This window comes from Leptopilina boulardi, unplaced genomic scaffold (genome assembly GCF_019393585.1).
Source record: "Leptopilina boulardi isolate dan_hultmark-lab unplaced genomic scaffold, ZJU_Lbou_2.1 LbouV2_112, whole genome shotgun sequence".
In the NCBI taxonomy this organism is placed as follows: domain Eukaryota; kingdom Metazoa; phylum Arthropoda; class Insecta; order Hymenoptera; family Figitidae; genus Leptopilina; species Leptopilina boulardi.
Window position 1 is genome coordinate 2,624,208 of NW_026137655.1, and position 15,665 is coordinate 2,639,872.

Genomic DNA, 15,665 nt, shown 5'->3' on the forward strand with positions numbered 1-15,665 from the left:
TTTTAAATCACTTTATATTGGGTAACATGAAACTCACAGTCAACATGTCATGACACTTTTTGTCCACCTCGTCATCCTCCTCTTGAATATAAAACTTCCGGAAGAAATTGAATGCTATTACTGTATAAATGTACACGATAATTGTTAATAACAATACTGTCAATACTAATTGCTTGCCATTATGTGTTACAGATTGTAAAATAGTTCTTAGTGTCTTAAATCCAACTGCAACATCTAAGAGATGAGCAGCAAAGAAGAAATTATTGTAATTTCCCAATATCGAGAAAGTAAAGTACCATAAACTGTACAAGAAGGCATTGTCTGTTATTGTTACTCCAGCTTTCCAGATTTGATACCTCCAGTCAATAGTGACAATACTGAAAAAAAAAAATTTTTTGTTACATATTTTCTATCATTTATTATTATTAATATTATTATTTTTTATCTTTTTACAAGTGTATTAATCCGGATCCATCTTCCTCTTGTTGACTAAAGGAAGTTTTCTCCATCCCCAATAAATTGCTAATGTGATCAAAATCATAGGCTTCACTGTATTTTTGTCTAACTTTCTTTTTGACAAATTTGTCCCAATAATTGACAGGGAAAGTTTTCGCTGATATGACCATTTTATCCCAATGAGCTTTAATATCATCATCTTCTGGTGTTTCGGCAATGTAAAGACCATCAAATTCAACTCTTCTTGCTATTTCTTTTTCCCTTTTGAAAATTGCCAATGGTACCTGAAAATTTTCAATTTTTATTCGATTTTGCAATTTATATTTTTAAAAATATTTCAATTCTTTGAAATTCAAAAATATTATTTTAAAAATGTGTAATTATCACCTTAAGATGATAGTAGGCAACCAACATTGCCAATGAAACGATAGAATGAAGAGCAGCCATTAATCTCATAACGTGTGCCATATAATAAACATCTTCGGATACTTCAACATATTCTATAACATCTGCCTCTTCTGATGAACCATCTTCTCCACCGCTACCTGAATCAACGCCACTTCCCTCACCTACACCCGATCCAGAACCTGAGATTTCACTCAATAAATCAGCCATCGTATCGTTTGTTTCTTCCTCATCGGAAACCAGTGAAGTAACCTTTTAAAAAATTCCAAAAATTATCATCAAATTGAAAAATAATCATAGGATAAAAGTTCCTTTAAATACTTACTTTGTAAAATAGGAGCATGAAATTTATACAAAATGCAAGAACTAAAGCAACATATTTAAGATTATAGAAATTCCTCGCAAGAAAAGAAACAATTCGATGAGTGTATTGGGAAATATCGAAACTGGAAGCAGATACACGTTCGGAAGTTGTTTCCTGTTTTGTTTCAGCTTCAACTGCAGCCATAGCTGCCTGTTGTGCTGCCGCTGCTTCAGCTGCTGCGGCTGCTTGAGCTCTTGCTTGTTCTCCACTGCAAAATAAAATAAATTAGTTCTAGAATAATTATATTTATTTATTTTGAAATAAATTATTATAAAATTAATTTTCCACTAAAAATTAGTCGATTATACGAACCCTAGCAAATCAGCTAAAGTGACAGGCGATTCTGTTTCTACCCCATCACCCAGGGCCCTTTGACCTTCTTCTCCACCTGCACCTTCATCAGCTGTACTCTCTCCAGTCTCCTCCATACTCGAATGTGGCGTCGAAACATTCGATTCATGAGGAGCTATTTTCAATTGACCACCTTCTTCCTTCGTTATGTCCATTCCAAATGCTTGTACCTGGTGACAATCAAACATTAAAATTTACTTTCCAAACAATTCATTTGGAATGTCTCTAAATTTTTTTTTCCAAAAGTTTAATTCAATTAACAAATATTTTTATTTTGGTAAGAGAAATTAACCTGCATGTTGGATTCATCAGGCGTTGGAGGCAATGCTGGCAAATGCCTCAATGGTTTTTCCTCCTCCTCCTTGACTTCAACAACAGGCTCCACATGAGGACCTCTCATTAAAGTCAATAAAAGTTTCATAAAGTACTGAATAACTACACCAACACCAAAACCGGAATAATAAAAAGCGTAAAAGATCATTTTGAAGAAGCCTATGAATAATTCAGGAATGGTCATCTGTTGCATTTCAGAAATTTTATTCTTGATATTAGTTGGCGAGAACATAGAGAAGAAAAAATATATTCCATCTTTAAACGCTTGTATACCACGTCTAATTGGATCTTTATTTCTCTCGTCATCATCATCGGTCATATAGGTATATGATGATTCTCTAGCCTTTCCAATTCCACCACTTTCTTCGACTGCCATTAAAGCGCTTGCATGTTGCATTTCAAATATAGCATCCTCACAGAAATCAATGAACGTCTCCAATTTCTCTTTATCGCCAGCCTCAACGACAGTATTGTAAAAGTAACTACGTTTTGATTCCTTAATCTGTGGCTTCTCCCACTGCTCAATATTTGATTCCTTAATCTCAAAATAGACCCTCTCGATCTTTTTATTACTTCCAAGAATTTCTATACGGCCAAGGAATGGCTCGAAATAATTAAGAACAGAACCGGCTGTTTCGAGGAATCTCGCTAACCTGGGTTCATTTGGCATATGCTCCGAAAGATTTGTTAAAAGTACTGCCAGATTAAAACCAATCTCCTTAGCTGGCTCGTGAAAACGATCCATGAATGCGACATAGTCGATTTTTCCATCGTGATTCGTTTCACAGCAGGCGAGAAGAAATTCAATTTCCTCGCTGAAAAATTAAATTCCAAAATTAAATTATTCAAAAACAAAAATGCTGAATAAAAAAATAATCTTACTCAGTGTAACTCTTTTGCTGCTCCATTTTTTCTTTGAAATCTTTAGGATAAACCCATCCATCACTGTTTAAATCCACTTCTAAGAAACTGGGTGAAGAAACAAGATCTTTCAGTTTCAGGAACATATCAAAATATTTGAGAATAAGTTCAACATTGCTGGCAGATTCCACTAAAGTATCGACCATCTGCTTTCCAATCGTTCCGTTTACAACATTACCTAAAAAAATGTTTACGTGTAAAAATAAAAACAATACAAAATAGAAATAATAAAGAAAAAATTTTCTACCTTCCAACATGGACAGCATCATTGTGATCATATCTTTCTGAAGATTAAGCAACTCCTTCAATAAATCCACTTGGCTCGAGTGTTTCGATAATTTATCCTGCATATGTGAGAATAAAAATAAAAATCCACCCACAGCATCCCACAATCTCGAATGAGCAAGTGCTTGTTGATTTTGTGCACAAGGTCCCTGAATTACTTCCGTAAGTGTATTAAAAACTTGACTCGCAACTCCAATAGCTTTGAAAAAATTTGCTTTACCCGCAGGATCAATCAATTCTCTACTCGAATAATGCCAATAAAAGTCCATAATTGATTCTTGTAATCGTAATAAATAATCGACGGTACAAATTACAACATTTACCGTTGTCGTATTACCCGCTTGAGTTCTTAAATAATTCTGCCAGTCTAAAAGAGAAAAAAAATTTATTCCCATTGGAGGCAAAAATCATCGATAAAATTATCATCACAGCAATAACTCACCAAGATTGTGACCCTCACAGGTCAATTGAATAAATCTGAATAATGCACAAGTAAATTCAGCATCGTGCATATTTTTTTCACCAGCAGCTCCATCTGATCCAACACCAAGACCTTCTGCCTTGGTATTTCTCTCAAAAGCATCTAAATCCAAAACACTGCACGAATTCATTAATCCCGCAATTGATGTGAAGAAACCAACGTCTTTTTTTTCCTTCAGATGATTCAACATTCCTTTTTGAATTTCAATGTTACCACCACGAAGAATAGAGATTCCCAATTCGAGAGTTTTCATCACCATCTCACTAGGAACACCTTTGCAAGCTGATATGTGAAGAAGAACCATTTCCGCAACTCCGCGATTTGCAAGTCGCGCTTGATGAAATAATAATTTTTGTTTTTCCATTTCTTGTTCCTGTGGGGAATATATATTTCAATTTTATAAATTTGAATTAAATTTAAAATTAATTTTCAGTAATTTAAGTGCAAATTAATTTTAGCGATTTAAATGTAAAAATGAGCGATTTTAATGAAAATTGACAACTAGAACAGAATTTAACAATCAAATCTAGAATTTAATTTAATAAAAAAAAAATAAATCAATTGATTCGAATATTATCTTACCATTAATTTATGCATTGGCCTCTTTAAGAACGCAAAAAAGGAAATTAAGCATTAGTTTTATAAAAAAAAAAATAGGCGGCATTAAACTTGTCAAGTTTCTTATTTTCAGAGTTTTTTTAATTTTGAATCTAAATTACAAAGCAGAGTTGGCAGTTTGATATTTCTTTTTTAAGAAGAAAAGAAGAAATTCTAAAAAAAATTATCTTCAATGAAAAATTTTTAAATATAATACCAATGCAAAAAAAATTTATGGACGAAAATTTCTAAGAATCTCAAACAACTAATTGATTGAAAAATTCTCATATGATGATATTCTAGCAAAATAGAAGCTTACAGAGTGTGCACGTTCTAGATTTTTTTTTTTTGTTAGTTATTCTTACCATTCTTGATAAACGTGCCTTCTTCGAAAGAGCGAGTTAGAAAAATTTTAAATTATCTTTTAAAATAAATAATTTAGTAAATTAGATTTATTTCTAAATTTTAGTAATAAAAATTGGATGTAAAGAATTATTTTAAAAAAATATGATAATTACATGAATTGAAGCACGTCCTTCTTCTTCGCCACCACCTTCACCTTCTTCTTCTTCCTCTTCTTCGCCACAGGATTTCGATATAATTTGCGCGTAACTCATATAAAGAGGATCTTCCTGAAGTGCTCCAGATCTTTCAGTCATTGCTCCTCGACAGAATGTTGTCACTAATTGTGTCAGTGGATCCGGTTTACCTTCATCTTCTTTACCATCCGTTTTGTTCAATTCTGCATCTTCGAACGATTGCTAAAACATTTTTTTATTATTTTATTTTTATTCTTCTTCTTTTAAAACATAAATTTTTTATATTCTTACCGTAAGATCTTCAATCATAACTTCCTGGCCAACATTTTCATCCTGAAGCCATAATTCATAATATGTTCGGGCAAAAATATTTATAGCCCGATGCCTGAAATTTAATTTCTCTTTTCAAAATAAAACATTAAATTCTATCTTACAGTATACTCATTAACAAGCTGAAGCGTCTACATTTTATTATTTTATACTCTTGAAGATTTGAATTCATTACGATTTTGTTGCTAATCAAGAATATTTTTGAATATATTTTTTTCAAATCTTCAAGGTTGACTAGAGGACGCTAATGGCAAGGATTTTTGGAAGTACCTTCTTAGCTTGTAGAGGAGTTCACTACGTAGGCATGCAATGGCCGCTCTCTTTCTGGCTGCACACAGCACACGATTCCATCCACCTCGGGATGGTGGCGGTTTTGTCGCCTGTTAGCAGCATGCACACACGACTAAATTCGTTAGAATCGTTCACGAAAAGCATATTAAAAAAAATTTAAATAAATTTCGTTATACCAATTTCAGTGAATTATATTTTTATAATAATATGAATGATTTTTGAAAAAAAAAAATTTGTTTGGAAATTTTTTTAATAAATCTTCATTTTTTCATTTCTAACTCACATTCGTTTCCAAGGTTTAATAAAACTGATATTCTCTTTTCTAAATTATACATTATCAGTTTTATACTGCATATGAAGCTTCTTCTACATATAAGTCATATATAAAAGGAGCATTTCGAAGCTTCTACTTCAATGATAGCAAAACTAAAAACACTGCCAAAAAAATGATAAAACCGAACACACAAAAGCAATCTGATACCTGGGCAGGGAGTGAAGGGAGATCTGACGAAAACAAGCAATGACGGCTCGCTTTCTCTGAATTGAAACCACTGATCGATATTGACTTTTGCTTTGCTGTTGCGGATGGTCGATCTACGCGAAGATAACGGAAAAACAAAGAAAGAAGAAAAATAAAATCATAATTGAAATTATAAATAAAAGTTGACTTTAATAAAAGAAAGAAACTATTTCCCTAAAGATCAGATTTTTTTGCTTGATGTTACAGCTTCCATATCTGCGTATAGAAATGTTTTATAAAAACATGCAAACACTGTGTAATCACTCACCATATGCAAGCCATAAAGAACTTTCGCCATATCTGTTATTCTAGCAACAACATCGTCGATTTGTTGAGCTTTCACTGGTTCCATAACATCCTTTTTTTGACCAAGTTGTGAATATAAATAATGCTGCCAAGACATTTCATCAGCTGGATCAATTTTATCCGGTAGGGTCAATTGAGTTTTTGCAAATTCCGTAATTTCATGCTCGGCCATTTTTTTCAAAAATCTATCCTTGCAATGCTGAACCAATTCTTGTTCACGTCCTGCAAATAAATTCAATCCCACTGGCAGAAGCCTCTTCAAACATGCTACCATCAGTGATGCTTGAACTTCCTTGTCCTTGTCTCGTTTCTTATCCCGATGTTTCTTCTTTTTCTGTAAATGAAAATTACAAATATGAATAATTTAAAAATATTTTTATTTTTCCAAAATATACCTTTCCACCTCCAGCGGGAGTCGCTCCTTCACTCACAGCCGCTGGTCTCCTCGTCGCAGTAGGCATAATAAGAACCATATTATCAATTTCATTCGCAGATATAAAATTCTGTTCCTCTCGTAAAAAGTACTGCGATTTCGACCAAATGTTAAATATCGACGCAACGTGATTATAAAGATCCTCCGCTTCCGAAATATTATTCCTCAGCCATTGATTACGTTGAAGATCGACATATTTGATGAGAAGTGGATAAAATGAATAGATATCACGAACCAATAATTGCCAATCTTCTTGTATTTGTGCCTCAACTTGTGAAGTATCATCGGTGGATGATTTAATAAATCCTCTAAGTGATTCTTCTTTGTGAAACATATTGTCAGTACGTTTTCTCACACGTTCCGCCAAAGGTAGGAATGGATCCTTGAGTAATTCTTCCGAAGAATTGATAATAATTTGCTGTGTGTAAGCCGCAATTCTCGTCATCCATGGTGCATTCTCATTTCCAATGTTCTTTTTAATCAATTTGAGAACATTTTTCAAAAGTTGATTCATGTGATCACTTGTCACCATACTGACGTATGCGCCTTCCGTTGGATTCACATTATCCGGACCTTGAGCCCACCACAATGGAAGATACGAGCAAAGAAGTGGAAGAATCACATCAACAACGTGCGGTGCATCAGTGTAAGTTTTTTCAGATTCAACAAATTGATCCACTTCTGATAAAATTGTTTCCAATGTTGGCATACTTGATTCCATTCTTGTCATTACATCCTGAGCTTCTAGTGAATGATCAGCTATTCGATTTAACAGGGAGAATTGATTATGTTTATTTAAATGTGGTTCGAGAAAAGCCACTGGAAAACAGCTGGAGAAGGCTCCTAAACATGAACCTAAATTTGGTTTACTTCTCTCGATTTCTGTTTTTAGGTATTTTCGATCTTGAGTCAAAGTGGAATCCACACCGAGGGTGTAGAGTGAGGCCAACATTTTATAGGAAGCTACTTGAATTTCGTCCACTGTAAAGAAATAAAAAAAATAAATAAATAATGAAAAATTCATTTTAAGTTTAGCAAACTAGAGATTAACTTACATAGAAGATCACTGCCATATTCACAAGTTGCAAGATGATCAAACATGGCTGTGAGTACTGGAAGAATGACACTGTTAATATACGAGAGCGATGTGGATGTTTTTAAATGAGTCCCTCTAAGATGACTGAATTTGCCCTCTTGTAAGTTGAGAATAATATGACCAAGATCATCAGCAGTGTTGTTGAAGAAAGTCAACATGGAAGTTCGAATAAATTCTGGACAGTTCTTCACTAGTGATTTGGCATCAATACCCTTAACTAAAACTTGAAGGCACCTGACGGTAATTCTTACGTCTGCTCCAAAGGCAGCCATTCTTGATCTGAGTAAACTTGCCAATTTGCAAAATAAGGCAGCTACCATTTCCTTCTCTTTGAGAGATGCAGCACCAACATTATTGGTAGCTGTTGCAACGGCTATAAAATAATTTCTATGAGTGCTAAAATATTTTTCCACAAGTGGCAAAACTACCTTGCTGAAAAATTTAATATCCCTGGTAGCAGTTTTGAAACTTGTTCTTCTACTGAAGGTGTCCGATGGTCTTAAAAGTTTCATATTAATAGTTGCTTTATCAAGATATTCTATCAATTTCTCAAGCAGAGAATAGGCGAATCTTAATTCTACTGCCGCTCCAACTCCTCCAACTTCCGCTTCTCCTCCACGATTTGGTTTGTGAAGTTTGTATCCCTGATATTGGAGATATTTCAAAAATTCTTGAGAACGTTCACGATCTTTTCGTTTTTCTTTGTCTGTCAAAAGATCGTAGGGCACTAGTTGAGGATGTATTCCACCACCGACAGTAAGAAGTTCTTCTTTCTTTTTCTTGGCCCAAATATCGTGAGCATTGTCCGCTAATCTTTCAGCCATATTTTGCATTTCTCTACTTAATGTCAAATTTGTCATATCAACAGGATGAGGATTATAGTTGAATGGACTTGCAGAATCACCCTGAAAAAATAAATTCATGATTCATGTTCTTTAATAAGCGAATGATAATCTCAATTCACCTGACTTTTGGAGGATCGTCTCAAAGAATTACGATTCGTTGATTTATTATCAACCTCCGCGTGTTCAACACTCCAACCAATTGCTAAAAGTGCTTTCAAACTTTCTCGAACCGGTTCCTTATATCTTTCTCGTTCATAATCATTCAACGTATTATAGGGCTTTAATCTCGGATGTGTTTTATTCGCATCTGACCAGGAATCTCCAAAAGTCCAACCATTTTCTAATTTTCGACTTGCCCAGGCATCATGATAGTGTTCGGAAAACTTTTGAACTATTTGATTCAAATCATTATTCAGCACCACACTGAAATTCAAATTCAGTATAATTAAATTAATCGATAAAATTAAATTATGGATTTCAGAATAGATTTGTGATTAATAAATAGAATACCTAGAAGTGTTGATTGGTTGAGGATTATAGGGACCATCGGTAGATTGAGTAGAAGCCGATTTGCTTCCATACCATTCGTCGTCGCAATTTTTAGATAAAGAATAATCTGGTGGTAGAGCACATCCAATGGCCGTTAAGCAAGGAAGAGCCTTTCCGAATAATTCTGGATCGTAGTCCATTTTTGACAGAGAATCAAATATATTACTGAAAAGAACCATTGTCAATCTTTTCTCTTCATCGCTGGAAGCACCATAAGGACTCGAACCACTCGATCCAGTTGATCCATAATATTTTCCACAACGATCATAGTGTAATGTTAAGAGCTACAAAAATAAATTCAATTTTATTGAATATTTATTTAATATATATTTTTTAATAATTACCCTCAAAGCTACTGTTGTATATTCCGATAAATTAGAAACATCGACAGTCAATTTTCGAAGAAGCTTCAGCAGCATACTGGGTTGCATTTGACTAAAGGAAAATAAATAAATTTATTAATTTCAAGTAATTGTTAACTTTTGGAAATAAAATTCCCTACTACCTTGTTAATGCAACCAGGAAATCTGAAACCGCTTCTCGTTGTCCTTTGGTCAACATTCTGTTTTTACTTAAACGATAAACAGTGTGAAGTGTCGCATCAAGTAAACTAGAATAATTATCTGCCTCGTTATAAAATTTCGAGTGTTTAATTAGCAACGGTAAAATACTATTTCCTATGTAACGATTCATTGCTAAAGCCATATCTGATTCGTAACCATCGTTCTGTAAATCAAAATTAGAAATAAATAAAAAGCTTATTCGAGGAAGCAAAAATATTAATTAAATTCGTACCCTATCAAGCATAGTGGCAGCTCGTAAATCAGGTAAAAAGGCTTCTTCAAGAAGTTTGAAAAATAATTCCTGTGTCTCGATTCCATAAACTCTTTCCAAAAACATTGTGATACTTTGCTTATGACCTGGAATCAATCCAGACGGTGTGTCACTTTTTGGTCTCTCTTCACCTGCTGCTGGATTGAGCAATGTAAAACGCAACGAAAGAACTCCTTGAAGATCATCCAAAGGTACCAGTGATCTTAAAATTGCCCTAGCTCGAAGTGATTCATTTTTTCCTAAAAAATTTTGTTTACCAGTCAATTTAATCAATAGAATAATCTAATTTTGCTAAATAAAAATTTTTGGATAAAAGGATTAAGTTTTAATCACCTTGTTCAATCACAGAAGAGTCGGGAGCACAACGTCCCAATAAATCAACCAATGTACAGTAAAAATTGAGAATAGCTGCACCAGTGTCTATGTAATCTTCATCATCGTCTGATTCTGGTAAGGGATGCTCAAACTGTAGTCCTGTTGAAGTTCCTTCAGCTTCATCTTGGAGCTGTTTAAAATGCTAAGTTTGATACTAAATTAGTGCAAGGTATTTTTCATGCTTGGATGATGATGATCGGTTCAAACTCATAAAGTCTCTCAAGCAAAAGTCCTCTTATTACTCTTATTGGAATCAGATTAATTAGAACAATTGGAATCTATTTCTCATTACTATTTGGAATAATGTAAAATTTAGTATTTAGAGTCCATCATTCGGATTTGGATTTCAAATGGGAAAAAAAATTCCTAGAATAGAATAATAATAAAAATTTGAATCCAAACTATTAGTTTCATCAGGCAAAATTCGTGCTTGTGAAAATTCAATCGAAAATTCTTACTCACGAGACTTATTGATCAGCTGACCGAATGTCTGCTTTTAATTCCAACTTACTTTTCGACGATCAGCAATCCGTTCGGACATTTTGTTAGCATCTATAATTGCTCGCAATAATCCTTCACCTTCTCCACGAAGAGCTGGACCCAAACACTCTGGTCGTCGAATCAACAATCTAATCACGAGATTCGCATTCTCTTCAACACTCTCGCCTGAAATTGACAAAATTAAATTATTTTTTAATTATTTTATTTAATTAACGTATTGTCTTACCATTGACCCAGACACAAAATCGAAGAAAGTCAAGATAACGTTCTCCCTCAACAGGATCCCAACCTAAATCAGGATAACCTTTTTCCACCAACTCGGAATTCGACTGTAATCCACAACGTGAAAGATAAATGGCAATTTTTTCAAGATAATGTTCCCTTAATGCAAGAGCCAATTCTGTATTCTCCATCAGCGATGAATAAGACACATCAAGAGGTGTTGATCCTCTTAGTGAAGGTCTTGACAATAAAATATTACTGTTCTCCAGCAGAAAATCAAAATGATCAAACATGGCTTTTTGATTTTGTCGAGAAGTTCTGCAGAAATAACACAAAAATCGACAACAAGCAACAACCATCTCGTGAGATGTATCCTTCTCTTTAGTTGGAACTTCACCTTCAGCTGTTTGAGCTTGAGCTTGACCATCAGATTGTGCCTGAGCTCTTCTACCGAGAGTGTTAATCATAATTGCCATCACATTCTCATGTATCCTTAGAACTCGAATTAAATCTGGATGCTGGAAAAATGTATGATTGTTCACCAATTTCCAAAGACGTTCTCTCACCAAACCTTCTTCCTCTTGCGACATCTGAACAGGTAAAAGTGCTCGAATTTGACTTAATCCCACCCACATTTCTGCGACATCTTGTTTCGTTTTACTATTAATCACGTATGTTTTTTCCAAAGCTCGTATCAATTCTCCAACTGTATCGTACTGACGAACAAGAAGGCTAAACATCTCACGAACTAATTTTGGAGTCTCAATTTGTGATTCTTCGGCCCACTTGACGATTGTTGCTATCAGAACTTTTCTAAACACCTCTGTAATAAAAAGACAATTCAAAATTAAAACCTTTTGTAGAATTCGATCATCATATTAATTTGGTACAATAATCAAATGATTTTGATCATTATGATCTTTACCTTCAGCCGTCTTTTTTTGTGGCTCCGGTTCAGGTTTGGCTTCCTCCTCAAGTTCCTTGACAGTATTGATGAAATTAAAGAGTCTCTTCATGGCTCCAGGTTTCTCAATTTCGACAATCTCTTGAGCAGCATCAGCAGCCTCTTGAAGAGCAGTCAACGAGACATATGACATTAGTTCACTGTGAAATTCGTTCATTTTTGCTATAAGTTCTTCGCCACATGGACAATTATCACTGTCCTCTTCCTCGAGATTTTTAAAATTCAAAATAGCATTCATCTGCTCACGAGGAGGACATCGAAATTCTCTTGTCTTTTTTGCAGCTACAGCTGAAGGAAGATCGGATTGTTTGATTTCAATGTATCTTCTTAATTGATCAGCTTGTAAATCACCAACGAAATCGTGACTAAATGATATTATCGACTCAACACGATGACGCAATTGAATGTCATTCAAATGATGAAGCAAATAACACATTTGCAATTTTGCTCCCTCTGCCATTTTCATGTGTAAAAGTCCTTTTTTGTGTTCGTCTTTTCCCTCTGTAAAAAACCAAATGAAAAATAATTTAAAACATTTAAAATTTTGATAAAATTAAAAAAAATGTCAATAATATTATAATAATTAATTAACCTTTATCAAAAGTGTCATCCCATGTTTCTGGATTTATCATAGTTAGCAATTTTTGTATGTCTTCGTTTCTCAGCATTCCAACTAATAGAAGTCTGTCCACTAATTTTATTAGAGGTCTGTAAATTAAATAATTTCATAAATTAAAAGAATATTTTAATTACAAATTTTAGAATTATTGAAAATAATTATTTTTTAATTAAAAATAAGAATACTTTAATACTGTTTATTATGGAAAATGTATTTTTAAATGCAGAAAAGGTTATGAATTCAGAAAATTTTTCAATAAATTTTTAAATTAATTTTTCATGAAAAAAAAGCGTCAGTCAGACGTCGCTTACATACAAAAATAGATTTTCGTTACTGCCTCCGATTGGATCTCTGTTATGCACCTGATTGACTTCAACAGCTTCATTTAGAGCCATCATTACATAATCTCGAACAATATCCAGAGGGAAATGTGGACTGTATAGACTTTTGATGTTTTCAATATTCTGATTCTCTCTGAAATTGGAATTAATTTTTTTTATCAATAATTGTTTATTAACTAAAATAAAAAATAAAATAAACTTACCCTATTTCACTCATTTTCATTTGAGGGCGAACAGACTCAGTTTCTAGGTACCTCAAACTATGTCTCATTTCTAAATCTTCATATAAATCTTTCAATTCTTGTCCTAAAAAATTTATTTCAAAATTTATTTTTTAATTTAGATTATTTCAGCTAATTAAATAATTAGTTTTAGTTTTTTTCACATTAAATTAGAAAAAAAAGGAAAAGAAAAATTAAGATTTTGTATGAAAAAAAAATTGTTTACAAGAGACATTTACTTATTTTTGTTACCTAATGGAATGACGTATTCATTTTTGCAAACTTCCATTGTCGTGGCATGAGACTCGAGATGCAACGCGATAAGAAGATCATAAAATCCTTGTCGCAAGGGTCCTGACATATATTCAGCTCTTATTGCATACAATAATTGTTTCTGATCAACATGTTGACACAAAGCGTGTGCTGCTCTATAATTCGATTGGTAGCACAATGCGGCATAAAGCGTCAGTGTGTGTGCATGAAAACTGTAATAAAATCGATGGAAAATAAAAAATAATTAAAATTTCAGAAAAAGTTCAATAATCAATTTTTCCTACCTCAGCATCTTATCCATTTCAATTAATTCCAAAATGTCGATACAACGATCCTCTTCAGGTATATGAAGTGCCAACATTGAGATAGCATCTTCGCAGAGCATGGACCATCCTCGAATATCAGATAATTTTAAAGCATGAACTTGAAGAGATTGATTTGGTACTCTGGCCCATTGATGAGGTTTCAAGCACTGCACCTTCAGTCTAGGTGGAAATTGTGGAATCACATGACGCTCTGAATTCTGTAAAACAGCTGCCGATAATGGAAGTGTAGTCGAGGTCCTTCCAAGTTCAATTTGCAAAATTTCTTTACTAGTCGCTTCGACAAATATTGCTGGAAAGAGTTTAGTATCGGGTTCCATTTTAAATTTATGACTCGTTTCCTTTCCCTCACAGGTGAAACTTATCCAACCCGTGGCTGTATCAACAAAACAACCAATAAACATTCCCTGTGATGCTCCTTTACCCGATGCGTCCTGTGTCACCTCGTTGTAAAGTTCATCTGCTCGAACCATGTAGCAACTTTGACGATCCACTCTGAAAATTAATTTATCAAATTAATTTAAAAAACCAATAAATAAATAAATAAATTGAAAATTAGTATAGATAAATAATTACTGTTCCAAAGGCTGATCATAATTGTCAGTGATGATCACGGATACTTTTCGAACTTTTGACAAATTAAAATCCTTGGTGTGAATGTGATATTGCGATGTAACCCAACCAACATAAACGTGAGTTGGATCCTGACCGGGAAAAATTCGTACACCATAAAAATATTCGTTCATTAATTTTAAACAATCAGCATCGAAAATTTCATTTCCAATTGATTCGATTCCAGTTCCAGTCATTACTGACATTGCTTTCGGTGCATTTCTTTCGGGAATTTGTGGTGGCATCATTTTTGTCAAATCGTTCTGCAAAAAATTTTAATTATAATAATTATTAATATTCCATTTTTTTAAAAATAATTAAATAATTAAATACCGTTGAAGTTCTAATTTGAGCTGTTCGACTGCCAGAAGTTGACAAAGTTGTTTGCTTCATGCTCCTATCAGAAACATCGGATCTCGCAAATGGTTCCGGAGTCTTGGCCTTTGCGTCTGGAGATTTTGCCTTCCTCGAGAAAAATCTAGACACGTTCGAACTGGAATAAGTCTTCTATATAAAATTGTATTTTATATTTTTATATTTTTGTTTTCAAATCAAAATTCAAAAATTCCGAGGAATTAAAAAAAAGGTCATTGTTCTCATTTTCAACCTTAAAAGCAAAATATATAATAGCAAAATTATAAACAGCAAATCAAATTCTGGGGGGAAATCAATTAATTTTGGATTTAATGAAATTTAGATGATTTTACACTATTTGATAAATATATAATGAAAGTAAAATGATATTTTGAACAAGTAATACTTTTAGAAATCTAAATAAATTGGGTAAAACTTGGCTAACATGGGGATTTCATCATTTTTCATATAAAACTTACGCGATATCTTCCATTTCGATACTACGCTTGCTGAGAGAAATAAATGAAAATTAGATGTTTATTATTAAAATAAATGAAATTAGAATTTCATTAATTTCGTGTTTGTTAATTTTGGGAAATAATTACCGAAACGGTGATCGTCCTCTTTTTTTCTTGTCATCCTTAAGATCACCATTCATTTCTCCATAACCGTTCATTTCAGCTTCACTGGTTGCTCGATCTAGACCCCGAGGAACAGAACCTTTTCTTGGCGGTCTTGATGGTTTATTTCGTTGAATCGGAAGTGGTGATTCTTTCATCATTTCATCATTTTCCACTGCATCTTCAGAATAATTTCTCTGTAATCCTAAAAAAAAGATATTTTGCTATTATTTTTTTCGACAATAATCATTGTTAATAAAAAATTATCTAAAAAAAAAGCAACTAGAATTTTATTTTTAAATTT

General features: G+C 33.4%; 1 protein-coding gene across 5 annotated transcripts in view; it reads right to left on the reverse strand.

Moving 5' to 3' along the window:
* Positions 1 to 15,665, reverse strand: part of LOC127278644 (ryanodine receptor) — a 36,178-nt gene that overhangs the window by 1,027 nt on the left and 19,486 nt on the right. For 2 of the 5 annotated variants that reach the window (XM_051300471.1, XM_051300477.1), the window contains 32 exons: positions 15,347 to 15,566; positions 14,721 to 14,865; positions 14,352 to 14,650; positions 13,737 to 14,270; positions 13,432 to 13,664; positions 13,162 to 13,264; positions 12,933 to 13,091; positions 12,591 to 12,706; positions 11,960 to 12,499; positions 11,039 to 11,857; positions 10,823 to 10,977; positions 10,270 to 10,441; positions 9,898 to 10,175; positions 9,608 to 9,828; positions 9,447 to 9,537; positions 9,064 to 9,386; positions 8,673 to 8,976; positions 7,668 to 8,613; positions 6,575 to 7,593; positions 6,142 to 6,513; positions 5,835 to 5,947; positions 5,024 to 5,117; positions 4,712 to 4,954; positions 3,558 to 3,969; positions 3,078 to 3,482; positions 2,792 to 3,008; positions 1,869 to 2,724; positions 1,538 to 1,746; positions 1,187 to 1,433; positions 844 to 1,113; positions 454 to 740; positions 38 to 377 (listed from right to left, as the gene is read on the reverse strand). In XM_051300471.1, the coding sequence (XP_051156428.1) occupies positions 38 to 377; positions 454 to 740; positions 844 to 1,113; positions 1,187 to 1,433; positions 1,538 to 1,746; positions 1,869 to 2,724; positions 2,792 to 3,008; positions 3,078 to 3,482; positions 3,558 to 3,969; positions 4,712 to 4,954; positions 5,024 to 5,117; positions 5,835 to 5,947; positions 6,142 to 6,513; positions 6,575 to 7,593; positions 7,668 to 8,613; positions 8,673 to 8,976; positions 9,064 to 9,386; positions 9,447 to 9,537; positions 9,608 to 9,828; positions 9,898 to 10,175; positions 10,270 to 10,441; positions 10,823 to 10,977; positions 11,039 to 11,857; positions 11,960 to 12,499; positions 12,591 to 12,706; positions 12,933 to 13,091; positions 13,162 to 13,264; positions 13,432 to 13,664; positions 13,737 to 14,270; positions 14,352 to 14,650; positions 14,721 to 14,865; positions 15,347 to 15,566 (10,742 nt within the window). Of the gene's footprint in view, positions 1 to 37; positions 378 to 453; positions 741 to 843; positions 1,114 to 1,186; positions 1,434 to 1,537; positions 1,747 to 1,868; positions 2,725 to 2,791; positions 3,009 to 3,077; positions 3,483 to 3,557; positions 3,970 to 4,178; positions 4,200 to 4,558; positions 4,580 to 4,711; positions 4,955 to 5,023; positions 5,118 to 5,332; positions 5,443 to 5,834; positions 5,948 to 6,141; positions 6,514 to 6,574; positions 7,594 to 7,667; positions 8,614 to 8,672; positions 8,977 to 9,063; positions 9,387 to 9,446; positions 9,538 to 9,607; positions 9,829 to 9,897; positions 10,176 to 10,269; positions 10,454 to 10,822; positions 10,978 to 11,038; positions 11,858 to 11,959; positions 12,500 to 12,590; positions 12,707 to 12,932; positions 13,092 to 13,161; positions 13,265 to 13,431; positions 13,665 to 13,736; positions 14,271 to 14,351; positions 14,651 to 14,720; positions 14,881 to 15,220; positions 15,251 to 15,346; positions 15,567 to 15,665 lie in introns of all 5 variants that reach the window. The other 3 variants (XM_051300462.1, XM_051300447.1, XM_051300453.1) reach the window with 3 other exon arrangements.